At 38.1% G+C, this 20,433-nt stretch overlaps 1 protein-coding gene across 2 annotated transcripts in view; it reads right to left on the reverse strand.

Annotated features, from left to right (window-relative positions):
- The window catches only part of THSD4 (thrombospondin type 1 domain containing 4), a 288,225-nt gene that overhangs the window by 47,150 nt on the left and 220,642 nt on the right, over positions 1-20,433 (reverse strand). For both annotated transcript variants that reach the window (XM_032195197.1, XM_032195198.1), the window contains one exon: positions 14,680-14,884. In XM_032195197.1, coding sequence (XP_032051088.1) covers positions 14,680-14,884 — 205 coding nt within the window. The remainder of the gene's footprint in view (positions 1-14,679; positions 14,885-20,433) is intronic.

Genomic DNA, 20,433 nt, shown 5'->3' on the forward strand with positions numbered 1-20,433 from the left:
GCTGAGGATCTGCCCCTGCTTGTTTGAACAGCAGCTTTTTTACATCCACAAGCACATACGCATAAAAGTCTGCTGGAAGTTCAAAAGCATTTTTAATTTTTGTGCACTTCTTTTCAAACACTTCTAAAGTTTTTTGGGCAGTAGAGAAAACACTTTTATCCAGCTAGGCTCCAAAGGTGTTTAACACAGTTCATTGCAGTAGGAGTGCTTAATGGGCATTTTCAGGCTGCTCCTTATCCTGCTCACAGGATCGTGAGGATCCAATTAATTAATGTCAGAAAAACACTTTGAAGATAAGAAGTACTTTCTGAGATGCTTTTCTCAAGGAACCAAGGAGCTTTTGTTTCAGCAGCCAAATTCTGGATGGAGGCATGAAATACAAACCCATACACCGGTGTATTTCAGTAGAAAGCACCACAGAGAGAAGGTAAAGGAGGGCAGCCTTGCACAGCAAGGAGTTTTAATCACTGCTCTCACCTCCTTTCTGAAACTCCTTACCATGCTGAATGGATTGTAAGCACTAAACAACTACACTGACATTGATTATTAGTTTTAAAAGGCAGTGTCTTGAAATTCTTTTGGAACATCTTAATAGTCTATTAAAGCCTGGGAGCCTTCCAAAGAATGAGAAACTGGGGCAGCTCTGCTTCCACGCAGAGGCAGCATGCATACTAAGCCTTGCCCAAGAGGAAAGGTCTGGCCTCTTACTGCATTTCCTCAGAAGGAGATCAGTTCTAGGATTTTTCTCATACTGATTTGGACTCTGAGAAAGCTGTTATGATGACAGTCAAGAGGTTCAAAATAAACATATAACCCAACGGAATCCTCCTAGTCATTTCTGCTGGGAATGCAAGCATGCAACCTTTGGTAGCACCTTCACTGTCATCTTGGTAATAAAAGCAACATTTTGTGAAAGCCAGCACTTTGTAAAAGGTTGGTATAATTTCTCTCACACACAACATGCAAGAACAGTATCTGTACTTCAGACACTTAATATTAGACAATTAAAAACACCTTAAGTTGCCAGAGTTAGGATGTATGCAGGACAACAAAACCCCACTATTGTGCACAATGAGGTAGAGTAGAAGATTAATTCTTACTAATGGTGTTACTGAGCTGCCTTACCAGGAAAGAAGAGAAAGACCTGAGAACTGCCACCTGGACATTAAAAGCTGTTATTCAGTACTTTTTATGGGGCGAGGGCCCTGGGACAGGCTGCTTTGTACTTGAGGAGGAAAGAAAAAAAATGAAAACAAAAAAACCCCACCACACACACACACAAATAAACAAACAAAAAAAAAGTAACATGTAGTTTTTAACCCTTGTTAAAATCTAAATCCAAAGAGAATTTTACTTTATGTATATAGCCTGCACCAACTTTAAGACCCGGGTATGCCAGAAGGAATGAGCACCGGATAATGACTCTTGTACGAGCAGATGCCATGTTCAGTGCTTACTGTTCAATCTTGTTAATTTATTCTACCTCCAAGACATGATGAAAACTCAGAGATACTAAACGAAAATTGCACAATTCAACCAAGTGAAAATAAGACAACAGCAGCTACATCTATGACTAATTACACCATGTTCACCAGGAAAATCTACATCCTCCCATACATGAAGTAAATATACTAAGGTAATAGTAAATAAATGATGGGGCCTCCTTACACAGTTACATGCTATCTCCTCCGTAACAGTATTCATTTATCTTTACCTGCAGCACTCTCTGTTCCAGATTATTTTATGATCTAAGAGATGATTTAGTAACTCCTAACACTAAGGAGGTCTCTAAAATTCTTCAGAGCACTCACCAGCACCTGCAGATTAAGGCTAATGGAAATAAACCTAACTGTAATTCCGTGGCCTAGCCGAGTTCTGATATGCTGGATTGTGTGGATTTCATAGGAATCCTGATCACGTTACCACTGCTTTCTGCTTAAAAGAAGTGATAAAGACAACAGACTGCAAAAAGCCATCAATTCACCTCCAGAGAAGGGTTAAGTTGCCATTACTTCATCTGTATTAGGAGAGATGGAATTGAAACAAAACTCAAATGCTTACATCCCATTCCACACTCCCTGTGTTTCGTCCTTCTGAGGCTTTAGAGAATCTCAAAGGTAGGTTACTGAACTGTTCCATCTTTTTTCAGATACTTCAAAAATATATGCAAGGAAGGAGGGATGCTAAAGACATAGTATGTATTCTGAACTGAAAAACGACAGAGAACAATGGACATTAAGATTCCTTATTTGCCTTGTTTCTCAGTTTAACTCTCAGCTCCAGCCAACAAAATCTAACTAAGGAACATGACTGGCAGGATACAGTATCAAACATAGTAAGGTATCAGCCTCACCTGATTCTCAACAAATATTAAAAAAGTGTTCATTTTCCAAGGTGCATACAGACAGTCACACTCTTCTGAAGTGTCTGAATTGCTGAAATAACCATTTTGTTTTATTTTACAATAGCATTGTGCTCTTCTTGTTAGCGTGCTTGTTTCAGAGTCTGTTAAGTAAAGATAAATAAAGGCAAATATCCTACTTTTGGCTGGGATGGAGTTAATTTTCTTCCCAGGGCCTGGTGTGGTGCCGTGTTTTGGATTCAGGATGAAAACAACGCTGATAGCACGCTGGCATTTCAGCTGTTGCTGAGCAGCCTTGCACAGAGACAAGGCCTTTCCTGCTCCTGGTGCTGCCCTGCCAGCGAGGGGCCTGGGGGTGCCCCAGCAGCCAGGAGGGGACAGACCCAGGACAGACCCAAAGGGATGGCCCACGGCACGCGGCGTCCTGCTCTGCAACACAACGGGGGGAGCTGGCACTGCTCAGGGACAGGCTGGGCATCAGGCAGCAGGTGGTGGGCAACTGTACTGTGCAGCACTTGCCCGGTATAGTCTTTTATCATTATTATTATTATACTCCCTTCCTTTTCCATTCTAGTGAACTGTCTTTATCTCAAACCACAATTTTTTACCATTCTCCCCCACCCCGATTCTCTCCCCCATCCCACCGTGCGTGGGGGGCTGTGTGGTGCTGAGCTGCCCACCAGGTTAAACCACAACAGCAAAGAGCAAAGACACAAGCTGCACCCACCTAACAGCTTGTGAAAATGCTGCTTTTCTTTGCTGTACAGTCAGCGGGCATACTTCTCCCTGGGTTATGGGTACACACCTCCCATGACACGTGAACTACCACATGTAGTTTGTTGCAAAAAAGCACTTGGAATGGCCACCATCAGTACAATGCAACTCAAGATTAATTCCACCACATTAATAGAATGTTTTATCTTTTTAAATAAAACTACCTACCATGTTCATGGTATGTATGTATATATAAATAAATAAATAAATATAATTGGAAGAAACTGGTAAGTTCTTAGGATAACATGCTTTTTTTCTATGACACTTGAAAAGTCTTGTAAATTCTACTTATGTTAAAAATATGACAGAAAATGGTGGTGGTGAAAAACTTACAAACTCTTAACAAATATTTAAGACTGCATCATGCTTTTTTCTTTCTTCTTTTTTCAATAAGACAACCAAGTATTATCTGCTTATAATGCAAATTGAAGCTCAAATCAATCCTCCCAGCTTGTCATTCCCCTGTATTAATTAGGTTTGGGGAAAGAATGAAATAGTATTTGGTAGAAACAACAAAAAAATCAGAGCAAGTTATCATTCTGGATATATGAAAACCTCTCCTGGCTCTGCCAGACACTTAAGGAAAAATCAATCCCCCCAGCCTTCTGGAATACAAACCTAAAAGAGAATGATGAAGTGTTATGACAGAAATTCAACAGTAAACTTATAATTCCACTTATTGAAGGAATCTTTATTCTGCAGACTGACTGAACATCTGCAGACACATTATACCCTAAGACATTGTTGCCTTAGGTCCTTACAAGCAATTTAGAAGAAAAATGACAGAGCCTCTTTTTGCCAATAAAAATGTATCCCTTCCCCAAGATTTCCAGAGCTCTGCTATTACTTCTCATAAATGTTCTCATGTTTTGGGTAGACTACTTCTGCTCAGTGAAGCAGCTGTTTACCTGCTACGTTTATTAGCAGAAAGTGTGCGTGCATGTGCGTGTGTGTGCATGGAGGGGGGGAAGCTGCCTGAATTACCCTTAGAAAAGAAGACAGATATCTAACTTAATAAACCAGAGATTCAAGTATGACTGTAATCCAAATATTGAGAAAAACAGTGCTCATTATGCCAAAGATAAACAATACGATGTTTATGTGGAGATAACAAAAAAGATATTATGTACTGTTTATCTGAGAGTTTAATATGCAGAGTTCGGTCCTGAAGGCATGTTCATTTGAAAAGATTATTACTTTGCTTACTTTTTGCCACTGCCTTTTTTAATTGCTGTTTCCACAGAGCCCATCCCTGCTGACAGTGCAACCTCTTTGTCCATATCAAGTATTTGACTTAGCATTAAAATCTGACGATATTGCCCCAAAGAAAGTCCTGCTGCTGTTTCAGTCCTTTCTTTAAAAAGCAAAACCCAAGCCATTTGGGTCTAATAATAAGTTTCATGAAAAAAAAAAACCTCTTCTACCATGACATGATTATTTCTTGAATCTGTGCTCTGGCTGCTGCACCCCCCTGCTCCAGATTAAATTCACTTTTGTCATCTGAGGACTCCACAAGCTCAGCACAAGTGTGCTTCTCCATCACTGACAGCTTCTGGCGGGGCCCTACATGCACCGATATGCCTTAACCATCCCAACCAGCTTCTCCTGGGGCCTTCACCCCCACACCCCCTGCCACCCTAAGGGGCTTAGGGCTCCATTTCAATATAGGTGTCCCTCTAGATGGTCCTGATCTGATGCCATAGCACCCCTGGACCCTTCTCCTGACTGGGCCTCAGAGGTATGTTGCACCCTCGTGTCTTGCCCTGCCTCTGGCCCCATCTCGCTGTTGTGACTGGTGTGCGGGGACAGCCCCAGGCCTGACTCTTCACCTCAGTGTCTCCGGGACCCTGGGCAGGAACATCGGTATTAAGCCGGGGTTAAAACATTGACTGTTGCAACATGTTGCTTTCATGAACTTTTTTTTTTGTGATTATTTTAAATAGAAATTTCCATCTTTCTTTCAGTGTTGATTGCTGTTTTATGACCAGATGATATTCAAACTTTTCTATCTCAAGGCCCCTAAGCCACGCTCAGGTTAGTGCTGCCAGCTGGCCACCTTTGCGAAGGAGCTCACCTAAAAACATCTAATCTTGCATCAGACATTCATCAGATCCAGAACGAAGGCACACTATCGACATTTTTGGAATTACAGCAGTTTAATTATAAAACATCTATAAAATAAAAGGAGCCTTGACTGTGGGTAACCACCTCTACCATGGGTACAGACACAAAAGGACGATTGGATCTGTAAGGCCTTTAAGTGCCAACATTTTTCCGACACAAAGCACTTGAAGTAATACTCGGTAGAAAACAAAGACACTGAGCAAGTTAAGAAATAAAGGATAAAGTTTAATCTCCCTTGACTAACTCAATCACACAGTCTATAAATCAAGTTTTAAATCCCCATATATACCATGTATTAGGAAAGCCTTGGATTTCTTTTGGAATTTAATGCTGCAATGTAAAAATATTCTCTGCATATGAAGTCTCTTTATTGGATACAACCATGAAGTCACTAATCATGTAGAATTTCTACTGGCCGATTATTTTACTGAAAGAGATTTAAGAAAGGGTAAGAAACAAAAATGCTGAAACTCCGAAGTTCAATGTAAAATCAGAGAAGCAACAACAACAATAAAAAAAGATAAAAATATTTCTTCTATAGAATCAGTGATGTCAGAACATATTCTATCTGACTAGATCAAGGTACACTTAAGGAACAAAGAAAGAGGGGTTTTGCCATCCAAAAGAGAATTTTGCTCAGAATAAAATAAGATTAGGGAATCAAAGAATGCTGTTTAGAAATGTCAAAGACAATTGAAACCAGGTTCCCAGACATTTTTTCTTAAGTTTTGTTCTGTAGCATTTGAACAACTATTTAAATAAGTAACAACGCCTCCTCTTGGCAAGAAAAAGAAGAAATATGTTTTGATATGATTTGGGAATTTGTCTATGGATAGCTTATGAATTTGGACTGGTCTTGTTCAGTCATTATGTACAGCTGGGTCTGAGTACAAAAGTCATTTTTAATTATTTTTTTTTTTTACGAAGGGGATAGTATTGTATCTAACACACAACTAGAGAGGTAAGATCACTACACTGTGATTACAACTTTAAAAAAGAAGAACCTTAGGCAAAGTAGCATTTACTCTAGGTAAGAAAACAACTAAGCAACAGATAATTATTGAGGGACTTTGATCAACTCACAAAACTGATGATTTCCAAAGGACATACACCAATCCAAAAATGGTCCCTTGCTGGCCATCTTACAGCCAAAAGAAGAATGGAGTGAGAGCAAGAAGTCAGCGGAATTAGTGAGAGGAGAATCCATGTTCCAGAAAAAAAAACGTATGCAAGAGGCAAGGACATAGATCCCCTTAACAGGCCTGACAGGAAGCCAAAGAGATCCCAGCAGTGGTGAGGACACTGACACAAGGAAGTATGTACAGATGTTCTACCGTGTATTACTTGTAGCGTCTATACTGAGGTGTAACTCTTATTAAGTAATACTGTTGTTGAGTTTTTAAATGTTAAATGTGTTCTGCACATGGACTACTGTAATCCCTAAGGAAGTGAACAAATTACAGTATACAAAACAGTACCTCAAGAAATGAACGTGAATAAGTACAGTCACGACATGGAAGACGAAGAGAAAAGCTTTCTCTATTTCATGCTACTGTAAGAAAGATAGCATGAGCCTGTATTACGTCCAAGTGGTGGAAAAAACAAACCAAGCAGAAAAGGATGAAGCCTTCTGAAACATTTCAAAGGACATTTCAAAGTCCTGCAGATGCTCCAGCACACAGAACCAAACAGAGCAACCTGATGGTCATCAACTAGAAAACAAAGACAAATAGAAAGATTTGAGATCTATAAAGTTCAGATTAACTGGGTTTAGATAAATTAAAATTTTCTCTGTTGTTCAAGTTTCTTTGCCCATCTCTCATTTTTTTTCATGCATTTTCTTTGAAATGTTGCATCCAAGTTCCTTGGTTTTGTCCATAACTGGAAACATAAGTATAATCCAAACATTGCAAGAAAAGCTGAACTTAAAGATTTGGGGGTCTGACAAGAAGCAGGAAATACCGAAAGTCTTGCAACAGAGTTAGTTCTCCAGAGGCTTCCAGGCCAAGGGGGTTTGGAAAGTTATATAAGCAACCAGACTGCTGGGTGCTTTACACGCCAAACTGAACAGCCAGCCTTTCTGAGTTTCACTATTTTGCATACTTTCCTTTATCCCTTTCCCTTCTGTTCAAAACAACCTTTCCATATTTCAAGGGAAGGAAGAAAAACACAACACATTCCTTTAATACAGAACTTATGAACCAAGCACCTCAGTGGGACTCATTGCTGCTGGCCATCGTTCAGATGATGTATTTGCAGGGCAGATCATCAAAGCAACAGCAGGCTTCAGCTGGTGTGCTGCTGTAGTGATAGCTGTTTTTATAGGAACATTGCTTACAAGCAAACGGGAGAAAAAAAAAATAACACCGCTTTTGTCAAATGCTGACAGAACCAGGAAACACAGGAAACAAAAACACTATGGGTTCCAAAACTGGTCATGACTGCTGTCATCAGTGAGCCCATATGAGCCAGAAAGCCTAGCCACTGGGTGCTAGGAAAAGATATTCCTATTCTTCAAGATGCAGAGTAAAAAGAGAACAAAAAGGCCAGGAAGCTATGTACCTGAAAAAAAGAAGCAACACAGAGAACTCTCCTTGAGAATCAGGAGAAATGGAAAGCCACCAGTCACCCAGGTCAGGCACCCAGGCTTCTCCCTCAGCACCCCAGTTTAAGGGCTCTCTCCCAGCAGATCTGCAATCAGCAAGCAAAGAGAAACTCCTTCAGAAGTCTGTATGAGAAAACAACAATGGCAAGGTACGTGCAGAAGACTGCTTTGTAAGACAGTGCTAGAAAGCTGTGCTACAGAGGTTAACTCCACCATTAAAACTTTAGCAACTTTCTTGAAGCCAGGGAAAAGAGTATTTCCCTTCACCCAGAGAAGTAACATGGTCTGCCCTTTTTTAAGCTCTGCCACTTAAAAGCTAGTTCATTCCTTTTCATACATTGAGAATGCATTTCTTCTGTGTTTTCAAAATGTGCCTGGAACCCAACAGATCACTACACAGAGTGTTAGGTGTCAGCACGCTGTTTAATGAAGCCAGATGGGCAAAGGTCACCTCGGAACTTACTATAGTAAGATAACCTTGCCAGAAACTTTAACATGTAATTATTTAAGCAACACAAGTATTGAAAAAAATATATGGTCAGCAAAGAATAACATCCCAGATATATTCTGGTTCAACTACAGGTCATTAGACTAGGTAAGATTCTTGAGCAACTTGAATTCAGTGGAGTTGAATTCATTAACACCAGGGTTGAATTTCATCCAAAGTCTTAACGACTTTGAGGGTTTTAGTAGTCACCCTAGCCAAATACAACACACTGGCTACAATAAGACAAATATTCTAGTGAAAGAATCTCTCTCCACAGAAAATTGTTTTGAGACTATGTTAAGGACTGTAATTCAAAAATTCTTCTAAAACTCATACAGAATTGAACCTGTTGAGATGCTCCAAAATTGATTAAGCTTCTATTATGTGTGTCCATTATGCAGAATCAGAAAATTTCTGACCAAAAGCAAAGTCTGAAGCACTGCAGAAAAAGACATAAGCTTCAGAGTGGAGAGGAGCATAAAACAGAAGCAAATAAGCAGAAGTTATCAGGTGATATTACTATTACCATGATTTAAAGGAATGCTTGTTTCTGAAAATATTTTCTAAAAAAAGAGGTTTTCCTCTTTCTGTGTAGCAGTTCTGGACTATTCAGTTCAATATTCAGAAATAACTACAAAGCAGATTTGCTAGAATTCCTACTAATAAAAAGCGTATTTAAGGAATATTAATTCAAAATGTCATGGTTAACTTTACAGAGAGGTTTCAACTGCCTGTTCAGCTAATAATAATTTACTCCAAAATTTCCTTAAGGTTTGATCTTTCTGTGCTTACTTGCAGCATACTTAAGAAGTGATTCTTTACATCTTTTCTTCACAGTTTGGAGAAAATTTCCTTCATTTGTACAACATGTCTTTGCTGTTTAACTCCAGCAGAGAACAGGCGAGAGAAACAAGGACAAAAGGTTAAAAAAAAACAAACAAAACAAAACAAAACAAACAACAGTTCTTCTAACCTAGGTATTGTAGTTACATAGTTTATAAGTAACGCATACAGTAAGCTGTGAATGTGAGAGAGAGACACTCGAACTCAGCACATCCACTGACATATATAGAGATGCACTCGATGAGGAACGTACACCACAACATAACGTACAAGTCCCTGTGGGGAACTCACAAATCCATCACAATAAACGCACGTAATAGTATAGGTTTGGGTTGCTCTACTTTGTAAACTCAAAGGAAGAAATTGCAAAATTTGTTTCTGCACAGAAATGGATGGATTATTAATAGTTCACTGGCAGCTGTCACTACTGATTTGGGACAGCCACTGAACCTAACATGCACCAAAGCACTGTAATATAGAAGTTTTCTGCATGCTGATCTCTTGTATATATGGTAACAGAGGAAAAAAACAACCGAACAAAACCTCTTCTCTTGCATATTTTTGCACATTAATTCCTAACCCTGAAAATTCATATGCATAACCTCTCTTCTCCATATTACTGTAATGTATCTGTTGCAATGTTTTTGCACAGCAACCTCATTTTTGTCTTGCAAAGTAGAATAACATAAGACTAATAAGAACAACATAACAATATTCAGTAAGACCAATTAAATAAAATCAATAATTAAGTGTAGCAATTGATCTAAATAGCACCACGTCAAGCAAATCAATGGCTTTGTCATGAGTGATTACATATAAATTATAAAACTTTTCATATGACCACATGCGATACAGTGGTGCCTCTAACAATGCTTATGTTCTAAATTCTCTCCCCGTGTTCTAATCCAACTCCTTTATTTGCTGGAAATTTGAATCCCTAAATTGATTTCAAAATGTTATTTTAAACTCAAGAGATGCTAATGGTATTTTATCATGAGCCATGCTGTTTGAATGTTGTCTGTGCTGCAGGGGATTCTGAATCAAAATATTTTTCAGATAAGATTTTCACAGTCCCTTTAGTACCAGCCACTGTTGTTTTCATATGACTAATTCCTTAAATCCATATTCAGGTTCAGACTAATATTCACAAGAACATCATTAAAATCTCTTGGTCTTCTGCTTAATCAAAAACCAACAAACAATAACGTATACCTCCTATTTCAGTCACGAATACTGTATCCTGGCATATGCTAAGAGGAGGTGCTAGAAAGCCAAGAATCATTTTTACAGAAAGCATGGAAAACAGATTAGATTCAAAGACCTAATCTCATTTAATAAATGAAATAACTTAATGCCATAAAAAAACAAAATGGAAATACACAATTACATACCATGAAGGAACCAAAAAAAGCTTTACAATTAGCAGTTATATAAATTTCCCCATAAAATATCTCTGCAGTAAATAACATTCATGTAGGGCACAAAATGTTAAGAGACCTGCCAAAGCTCTAATATATAAACTTTCCCTTCCATAAGGTCTCATAATCGTTTACTGCTAATGATGGCAAACGGTACTTTTTGAGAACTGCATTTCAGAGTCACATGTCCGCAGAGTCAGAAACTACCAGATTCTTTCTGATCATAGTAAGTTCACTACACATGGTCAACGTATTTCCAAACACTTCATTTTCAACCACCATATCTTTCATTCTTTGATTAGGCTAATTTTCATTTTTTACTGTTTGTACCTCCTTCCCATTGCGTGCTCTTGCTATTAAGGCTACAGCTATGAGTAACAATCAACATCTTTAAATTAGATTCACAACACCCACCATACAAAAAAGCACTTTCTGAATAATGACAACAGGTTCATATTATTTGGATTTACATTTTTGCCATTATCCTAAATAGCAATCCCAAAGATGCTAGAATATTTATTAAAAAAACATGTTTTGCAGCATAAGTGCTGAAATTTACTGGTCCCACTTAAGGTATCATGGCCCTACTTAACTTGATGGCAAACTTCCCATTTCAGTGTATGAGAACTGGCCAGCTGTTGATTACTAGTGGGATAAAAAGTATGTCTTTGTCTCTTTCCTATACAAGACTAGCATGTGACCGAAGTGCTTTGCCAATGGAAAAGTCTGTCTAAGGTCAGCAGTTGTTGCCCAAAGGTCTAACAGATCAGCCAAGAAGAAAATATTGCTGAAAACTATGTATGGAATGACTTGCTCCTCAAAAGTAGCTCAGAACTGTACAGTCTATAGCCTTGTTTAGATGTTATGGAGTGTAAACCTACATTGTAATACATGTATGTAGCTTCTGCTTCAAACTACTAGAGTAAATATACAGACTGATTAATGCATTATGAATAGTTGTTAATAGCTATTTTTTAGGCTGGTTAATACCAAAACTGGACAAACAAAAAATACAAGCTGTCTCCAGGGAAAAAATACTTCATCTAAAATAGCATAGGTCACTAGATGCACAAGAAATCTACGATTTGGTAGATTCTGTAAAACATCCATTGTAAAGTTACATGAAATATGCTTGAACAACCACTGAGACAGCCCATCTCCATCATTTTCAGCATCATCACTAAAACTAGACTTTTTACAAGGGTTGCAGGTTTTGCAACAATGACCAATGGATTATAAGAGGAAAGTTCACAAATGCAGTATGGAGAAACTTTCAGGTGTTTAGGTGACTCTTAGTTGAGTTTGAAACTCTAAAAACAACAACAAAAAAAAAACAAACTTTCTTGTCTGCTTTTTCTAGCACCTCCTGATTTTACAGAAATCTGAAATAATTCCTAGTAAAAAACACACTTTCCTGGCTGCTTGATTGCTTAGTACTTTCAACAAAGCAGTGAAGAGGTGTTTAACTGTGTAAAAACTGTTTAATGAAACCACGTGGAACTCAGATGGTCTCCGGAACAGAGACAAGCAGGATAACTCAGATTCCCAGGAACATCTGCTGACATCTTTCAAAAAAAACAATTGAGTGACCTTGAGCTGATTCATGATTTTGCATAGAAGAAACCATGAAATGTAAAAAGTGAAAGGAAAAAGAAACAAAACCAACTGAACTAATATTCTTCACAAGAAGCATACTGCTTACAAGCAGTTCTCATGGCTACAGTTGGACTATGACAGAACAGGGACCTGAAATTTCAGTTTTGCAAAGCACTCAAGTGCATGCTTAAAGGAATGACTGCTTGGCTGATACTTTTGTTGTTGCTGCAGCATAAGGAAGAATTAAAGACTATTTGCCATTTTGAAGATTCATGACTTCTGCTTATTACAATAAATATTGATAAACCAGTAAATACCAGATCTGAGTTGTCAATTTTCCCAGCTGTACCAAGGTTTTGTGATCCATAAAACTGTCAACACCTACATTGTGAATGCTTTCATATCAGTGCGAAATGTGTGACCACTAATAGGCCAAAAACACTATTTCCAATTACCATTTCACTGCTGCAATGCTACAATGCTTGGTAGACCTTTTTCTAGTTTCAGTTTTCTGATCTGTGTTCATTCCCATCCTGGAGCAACTACACCTGCCTTGATAAACTGAGTTTATAATGTTATAGAGTAAGCAGAGAGGCTGGAGTCCTTCTGGAAGGAACTGCAGCACCAAGAATCCGTAACAGGAGGGAGCTGGTAAATTTAGCAGACTAAGTCCATACCAGCAGCTTTAAAATGAAACATATGTAATGGATAAAAAAGGAAAAAAAAAAAAAGACGATGGCATAAACAAAGAGCTCAGGGGATAAGGAGTAGCATGGGAAAGAAAAACCTTGGAACTTTCCCATACATGCCAACAGTCTTTATTTTTAAGCAAACGTTACTATTTTTCTGTTCTGCCAATTCCAAAAATGTTCATGTGGCTCAGAACATTTTTAATATCACTAAGGGAACTTTTCTGCCTGCTGTTTTTCAAATACTGACATGTAAATCTGTCAAAAAAATTATATTCAGTTTCATGATTTTATAGATCAGCAATGTAGCAACTTTCACTGGCCTGCCAAATAAGCTGCATTCTCACCCATTTGCTACCAAATACAGCGTCTGTAGAAGCGCTTTAGACAGAACAGTTGTTTGCTTTCATCATCCAACAAGTTAGTGTTCACATGAAAAAATGAATGCTGATGTGTACAGGTGCATACTGTATCCAAAAGATATTTGAATGAAACCATGACAAATCAGAACTGATAATCAGTTCACCCTACAAGTGGTCTCAAACTTTTGTCATTTGTGGACTGTGGGTGGCTTATTTCTTCACTTTTTTCTATTATTTCTTCACTTTTGAAGGGTCAGATTTTTGGTAAATGTATGGAGTTTGCATTATAGTACACTCTACTTCCCATAATAAACTCCCATCTACAGGCAGATGTTTCTGTAAAACCAACAGAAAGAGGAGAAGGAGAGGGAGAGGATTCAATAATGAGCACTTCACTTTCTTATACTTGAGCAACTTGAGTTGTAGCCAAGATACTTAACAACCAGAAGTGAGATAAAGCAGCTGTCAAAAAGAATACTGGGATTTTAAACTTCCAGTACAGCTGGATAGTTCTAGTAAAAAGGACATGGAGCTTGCAATAAAGGCCTGGCGTAGCTACGTTTTTATTTTTTGCCATGGTAATTCTTAAAAGAGCTCTAAGGACGGACTAACAGACGAACAGCAATTAAAGTGGTGGGAAGGGGGGGAATTAAAAATCTGAACTGACACTTTTCTCCCAGACCAGTCAGCAACATTGGCTCCCAAACAGAAACACGAATGTAAACAAACTAAGGGCTCTGTAAACTGGGAACATGTGAGGGAATAACAGGGAAACAGAACAGTTCACAAGTGCACACAAGACAGAAGTACATCTGCAGGAGTTTCCACATAATCTCTAATTTGCAGCATGCTATACAGCTTGAGAAATACATCGCAAGACACCATGATGTCAATATAATGTTCCAGGATCCTCTATGGTTTTGCATTAAGGACCTCCTTCAGTATAAACAACTATATAAATAATCTTGTGTTCTGAGAATACCACCCCAAGGTCACGTTATCTCAATACAATTTCGGCGTACTTTTCATGTTAAAAGAACTGCCATTCTTAGGCAATCAGAAAATGCTCTTTTCTCCTCTAAGAACTTTGATATACTTCACATCAGTGTGCATGCCCCTTTGCTGGACTCTTCTACGTTCAGACTAGGTTTACGATGTGAGGACCATAATCACAACAATAAGTCAACTAATAGGAAATGCCAAAACCAGTTCATATGGACAGGGAATGATGGTAACAGATCCACAGCGTCTGACATGCAAGTTCAAGACAGAATTATAAACTGTGAGTTAGTTCTGATCAAAATGCCCATTTAATGAGCTTCCTTTTCATTTTCTGACATCTGTTTCACACTACTTAGAGCCCTCCACCCAGTTGCACTAGCTCACAAAGAATGTTTTGTTCACTGAGATACAACTTACCCAAATAGTTGTTGCTCTTTGACATCTCGGTAATGTTGATTTTAGTAGCTCCTTCAGGAATTTCCACTATCTTGTGATAGCCAAGATTTGTTAGCGTGTGTTTGAAAACTCCAGACACAACTTTGCAAGCGGTGTTGTCCCCTCCACATATTCCACACTTGTCAATCACCTTGTCTGAACCCAGATAGTCATCACAGCCAATGCTCTGCAAAATAAAGTAAGATTTATTTTTCCAACATCTTACAACTGCAGACTTCAGACATAACAACTGAGGACAGCATGACTTTTATAGAAGATTAAATCCTGAAGATTTTCTGAATTACTACTTCAGCAATTTCTTCCCTTGTTCTTCTGCATGAAGAAAAGCAATAAGAAATAGAGGTTTCACAGACTCAGGGATTTCAAGTTAGCCTACTGTTTTTTACAGTTTGTTACCAAAAATGCAAGAACATGCTAAATATCACTAATGCATTTATCTTTCCTGATTACAACTGTCATACCAATAATCTCTTAACAATGCAGCTTCTGTAGCTACTAGTCGGGAAAGAGATCAAGTAGATCAGTAATTCTGTTATGACCCCAAATGTGCTTTTTACACAAGTAGACCTACTTTATATGCAGTGTCATCTTAATTTCCTCCAAAAACGAGTACTGAGACTATTTTCAACAGAAAAGATTTCCAGAAGTCTTTATACCATGTCCAGACAGCACTGAAGCTATTGCCCCATGCACTGAGGAGAAGAGTGGCACAATCCAGTCTTCAGCCAACTCAGTAACAGCCAGTTGCACACATGCACAAGAACTTCTCATTTCCATTCAAATAAGAAAGAAATATTATATGAGCCAGAACAGAAGAACAGAAGCCTATCACATACTTCATGAAATGTAATAACTTGATGGAAAATGTTCAATTACAGACAGAGTGTTGCTCTATTATTACAAATTCTCAACAATACTTGCAAATATTTGATAAAATAAAAAGGTTCATTATTGGTTTATGCTTTTCCTGTAAGCAAATAGCCAAGTAAGAAGGGGAAGAAAGAAAGTTTTTTGATACCACCAAGTTGTAATATAGGGAGTTTCTTGTGCCTTGACATCACTGTATTTCTTTCCATTCCCAATACTAACACTTGGCCCTTGCTACAAAAAATGTTCTAAACTGAAAGCCAGAGTCTGTTTAGTTCCAACATAAATATTTAACACCCAGAAAGTTTTTTATGACTATCCAAGAATCACAGATAAAACCATCTAACTCATCACTGCCAGGATCATACAGGGCTTGACAATGATGCTTGTCATGAAGCAAGAGTAAGAAGACAATTCCCAAGCACTGCATTTCATGGCGGGATAACCTGATAACTCAGTACCTGGTGTATCCTATCAAATCTATCATGAACAGATTGTTCCATGATTTCAGCGATTTTTGATTTAAAGAGAAACATTTGGTTTAACATCTTGTACTTGCCTTGCATGGCAGAAATCTTAGCATCATGAATGTCATTTTCGTGTTTTGCCTTAAAATACATTTCCCTTACTAACAAAGTAACGTGTTTACTTGAACGCAGGAATTAGATCATTAGAATCATACAATATAATTTCAGACTTCCTAAAGTAATCAAAAAAAAGCGAGTAATATACATTAAAGACTGCTGCGCTTAATGACAGGTCAATTTCTATACTTGTTCTCCTGCAAAGGTATTTTGTTGAGAATATGTACAATTTCTCCACTACACATTTTTTGGATGGAAACTTACCAGTACTTACCATCAACCTATGTTATACAGTGGCTTTCAGGAAATTTCCACTGCCAGCAAGTTGTTTTATGGAGGAAATCCCTTCAAATATGAGGTGCTATTCAGTATGAATTGCTAGCATAAATGTTTAATGGTATTCTGTATCACTACTGAGTCCCATAAAGGTTAATATAATTTTCTTCCTTTTAGCAAATAAAAGAGAATAGAGAAAAATGTGTTTTATTCATTGAGAACATAATTCAGAACTACCATGGGGCACTGTGAACAGAACTACTTTTGACAGAAGGAATGCAACCAATCAGTACAAATGCGATTCCTTTGTAGGGAACAAATATCAAACCTGTTTCAACCTCATACATCGTTCTTAGTTAAGTATTAGCTGACGTACAAAACAGCTGTCATTCTTCAGCTGTACTACCTGGAATTCTTGCCATAGGGCACAAGAAGGGCCTGCATTGCAAAAAGTGCCTGTGATTTTTAAACACTCTTTCACAGAGGATGACTAAGAAAGATACAAAGAATGAATTACTGGAAACAAGAACCTAATAATTTGAAACCAGTAACTGGCAATGAAGAAACAGCCACAGAATCACAAGAAGGGTATAAATAAACCATACACATTACGCAGTGTGCACTCAGACATTTTACCTACCAACAGAGCAGGTATTTAGAAATAAATCATAGCTTTACAAAGAAAAGCTAAAAATCTTTACTGGGCTGCCTACTGAGACTTCTGTAGAAATTATGTGCTTTAAAGATAAGTATTGCAAAGATACCAGAAGGAAGATAGTTAAAATTAACACATTCTGGAAAACCTTGAGATTTGCTCAATACAGCTTAGGCAGGCATATAAAAACGACCTCTTTAATATTTCCAGATCTGGCAAGGGTATCCTATATCAAGTATCTGTCCCACACGCTCTATGGCAATCTCCCATTCTCCTAACTGTAAAACCCATAGATTTCTAGCACTGACAGGTCAAAAGGTACTGGATACACCTGTCACTGCTCCAGGACTCAATATTTAATTGGTCTTGGACCTTGGTCCAGAGTTAATTTTGGAAAGATGAAAGAAACACTTTTCTGACAAGCTGATTCTGTTTTCTTTCTGCTTTTAAAAAGCTGCTTGAAGCTGTTCAGAGGTTTGTAATGGTAGTAGTCATCCTGGCAAAACAAGGTTGGTAAACAGAATGCAACTATATCAACCAAAAATGTAGAATCCATGCAAAAGAAATGAAATTAACTATGGCCTCTCTGGGAACGAAGAAAGAGAAGAATAATTGTAAAATGAGGGGAAAAGCATTACGAATGCCTTTAAAATTAGTTTCATTTGGCTTTTCCCTAAACTCTAAAAAAATTCCCAAATACGTTTATTCAGCTCTATCCAAAAATGCTTGTTCAAACACAAAGAAATGATTCCCAAAATCTACAATCAAGCTAAGCTAGGAGTCAGAAAAGATGTCATAATAAACTAAAAATATAGCAACAATTGAAGAGAAAAAGTCAGAAACTAAGACTCTTAACATATATATATATTAAAGGGAATATTAAAGCCATTCAGGATAAAGTTGAAAGGTGATAAAAGCATGTAAACACGATTATTCTTCCATTATTTTTGGTCTTTTCTACCAAATGCTGGAGACTGAACTTTTTAACTAACCCCTGGTCTACACTGTTCATGTTAAGAGTATCATAACCCTCCTTTTGACCCTCCTTCCATTTGACCCTCCTTCATCCCCACTTAGACAAGCAGCTTCGTACATTCTAGTCAAATTTCTAAGGCAGCCTGAGCTTTTCTCATCATGCTATTTATCTTCTCCATATATAGTACACTGTTTTCGCTTCCCAAGCCTTTCAAACAGAAATGGAGAGACGTTATCTCAGTAATTCAATCAGTAATGAAACAGAAAGAGTTGAATTTGCACCACAGAAATTGATTGTGGTGCCCAGAACACTTGGGTGAGGTAACCATTTGTAAAATACATAAAATAGCTTCCCAATACCTGAGATGCTAATTTGCAGACTTCCTCACTGATCAGGAATATAAATGTATTTTTACAAACATAAAGCTGCTGTATATTTCTGTAATAGTTTCATTTAAATAACAACTTATCTAAAAGACAAATCAGCTTCTGTTTTGTGACAGAAAGCACTTCATCAGCAAGCCAAGGAAGAAATTTGATGTCCTGGAATTTTCATACTGGTTATGGCCTGCATATAGCCTGGAGATAGCAGGAATTAGCGATTGCATGTGCACAGGCAGTTGGAAGTTAGGTTGGCAGCTAAACAGCATATAAACAAACTGCATGGTATTTGTTTCTAGAGTACAGGCTTGAATCTGAGTTGATAAGAGTTGGAAAGCTCCAGATGCTCTAGAGAAAATCTAAAGATAACCAGCAGATACTTAAAATACCTTGAATCTAATTATCTTTAAGTTTATAAAAAGCAGAAAAGAAGCTACATATAATTATAACCTCTTTATTCCTCAGAATAAAATTTGGTTTTGTGCAGAAAGCAGAGAAATGCATGAGTCGGTAGGGGGCTCGTTGTGCCCAGACACTGGAGACCAGCTGCTCCGCAAAGTCTTGTAAACACACGGCATGGCTGGACCCACCCAGAGCCAAAAGATGTCACAACATCGTGTCCCACAGGAGAATACAGCTGCCACAAGCACGAGAAGCCTGAGGACATTAGAGACAGAAAAGCCTACCACACATACGTAGTCTTGCAGACTATGAAGCCACTCCCCAAAATACCACAGTCCATTGTCACTTGCAACAATGTCCCAACCAACGTATGGAATGAATGTGATTGAGCAATTTATGAGCTACAAATTCGTCACCCAGGGATGAGGTCAAGAGAAAAGGTGTAGAAGCAGCTTTTTAGATCTGAAAGGGTAAGACTGTTAGAATGACCTGCAGTCACAGGAGGTCTGCAGGAGAGCCTCAAACTCCTTCCACACACAAGTCCCAGTCCATGCCTTCATTCCACCACTATTTTTACTTGGTTTCCTGCATCCACACTTAAGCTTCTACTGATGCCTCACTTCTCAAGATAATTGTTTTACAAGTGGAACCAAGCTAAAAACTCTGCTGCTGTCTCATTTTCCCTGGCATTGTAAAGCCAACACAACCGTAGGGATGCGAGACTAATTCCTTTCTGGTTTGTGCATCAGCTGAATTATTAATTAGATGTCCGCTGTAGAACAATTACCTGTAGGAATGACACTTCAATAGCAGCCTAACTACATTTTTAGGGCTCTTCTAATAGCTAGTATTGCCTGCTTCTATGAACATGTGAGGATCATTATAAAACTCTCTGCTACAACTTGAACAAAAAACTTCTACAAATACTTTCTGAGAAGCACTTCTTCCAGTATTTAAAGTTAGGAATATGCAATAGAGATTTTAACTAAAGTTCACTGAAATCCGTATGAATCTTTGCAGCTGACAGAGGCCTCAGGCAGAGAAGCCACCTAATTCTATAAGCTTCTCTTCTCAGTGCTCACTTCTGGTATTACTCATTTTGCCACTTTTTACACTAAAAGCATGATCTTGTTTCTAACCACATCCCAGGAGGGAAAAATACCGATTCAATCCTAGTCATTCTCTTCTCCTACCATTATCAGCCCTCTCTTGCTGTTGCTGCTCATCGATGTATTACTTACATTCCTGAGTAAACTGAGGATTCAACAGCTTTTTTTCTTTTTCTTCTCCTTCCTCTTTGCGCTAACATATGCTTCATTTCAAATGGATATGGAATAGAGGGCTGATGAAGCTACCACAGTTTGGTAATGTTTTTGAACATGTTTGTGGTCATTTGTGATTACAGAAAATACTCAAATTCCACCATTCAAACTGGCTGCAAATGGTCAGAGAGATGGTTGGGACAACATGGAGGAGGGCAACGAAAAAAAAAACACATAGAAGAGAGCCCAGACATTGGCATGGACCTGCAGTTTCTTCTTTGCAAAAGTAATTCTCCTAATACTTGTTCAAGTC

This window comes from Aythya fuligula, chromosome 11, assembly GCF_009819795.1.
Source record: "Aythya fuligula isolate bAytFul2 chromosome 11, bAytFul2.pri, whole genome shotgun sequence".
Classification (NCBI taxonomy): domain Eukaryota; kingdom Metazoa; phylum Chordata; class Aves; order Anseriformes; family Anatidae; genus Aythya; species Aythya fuligula.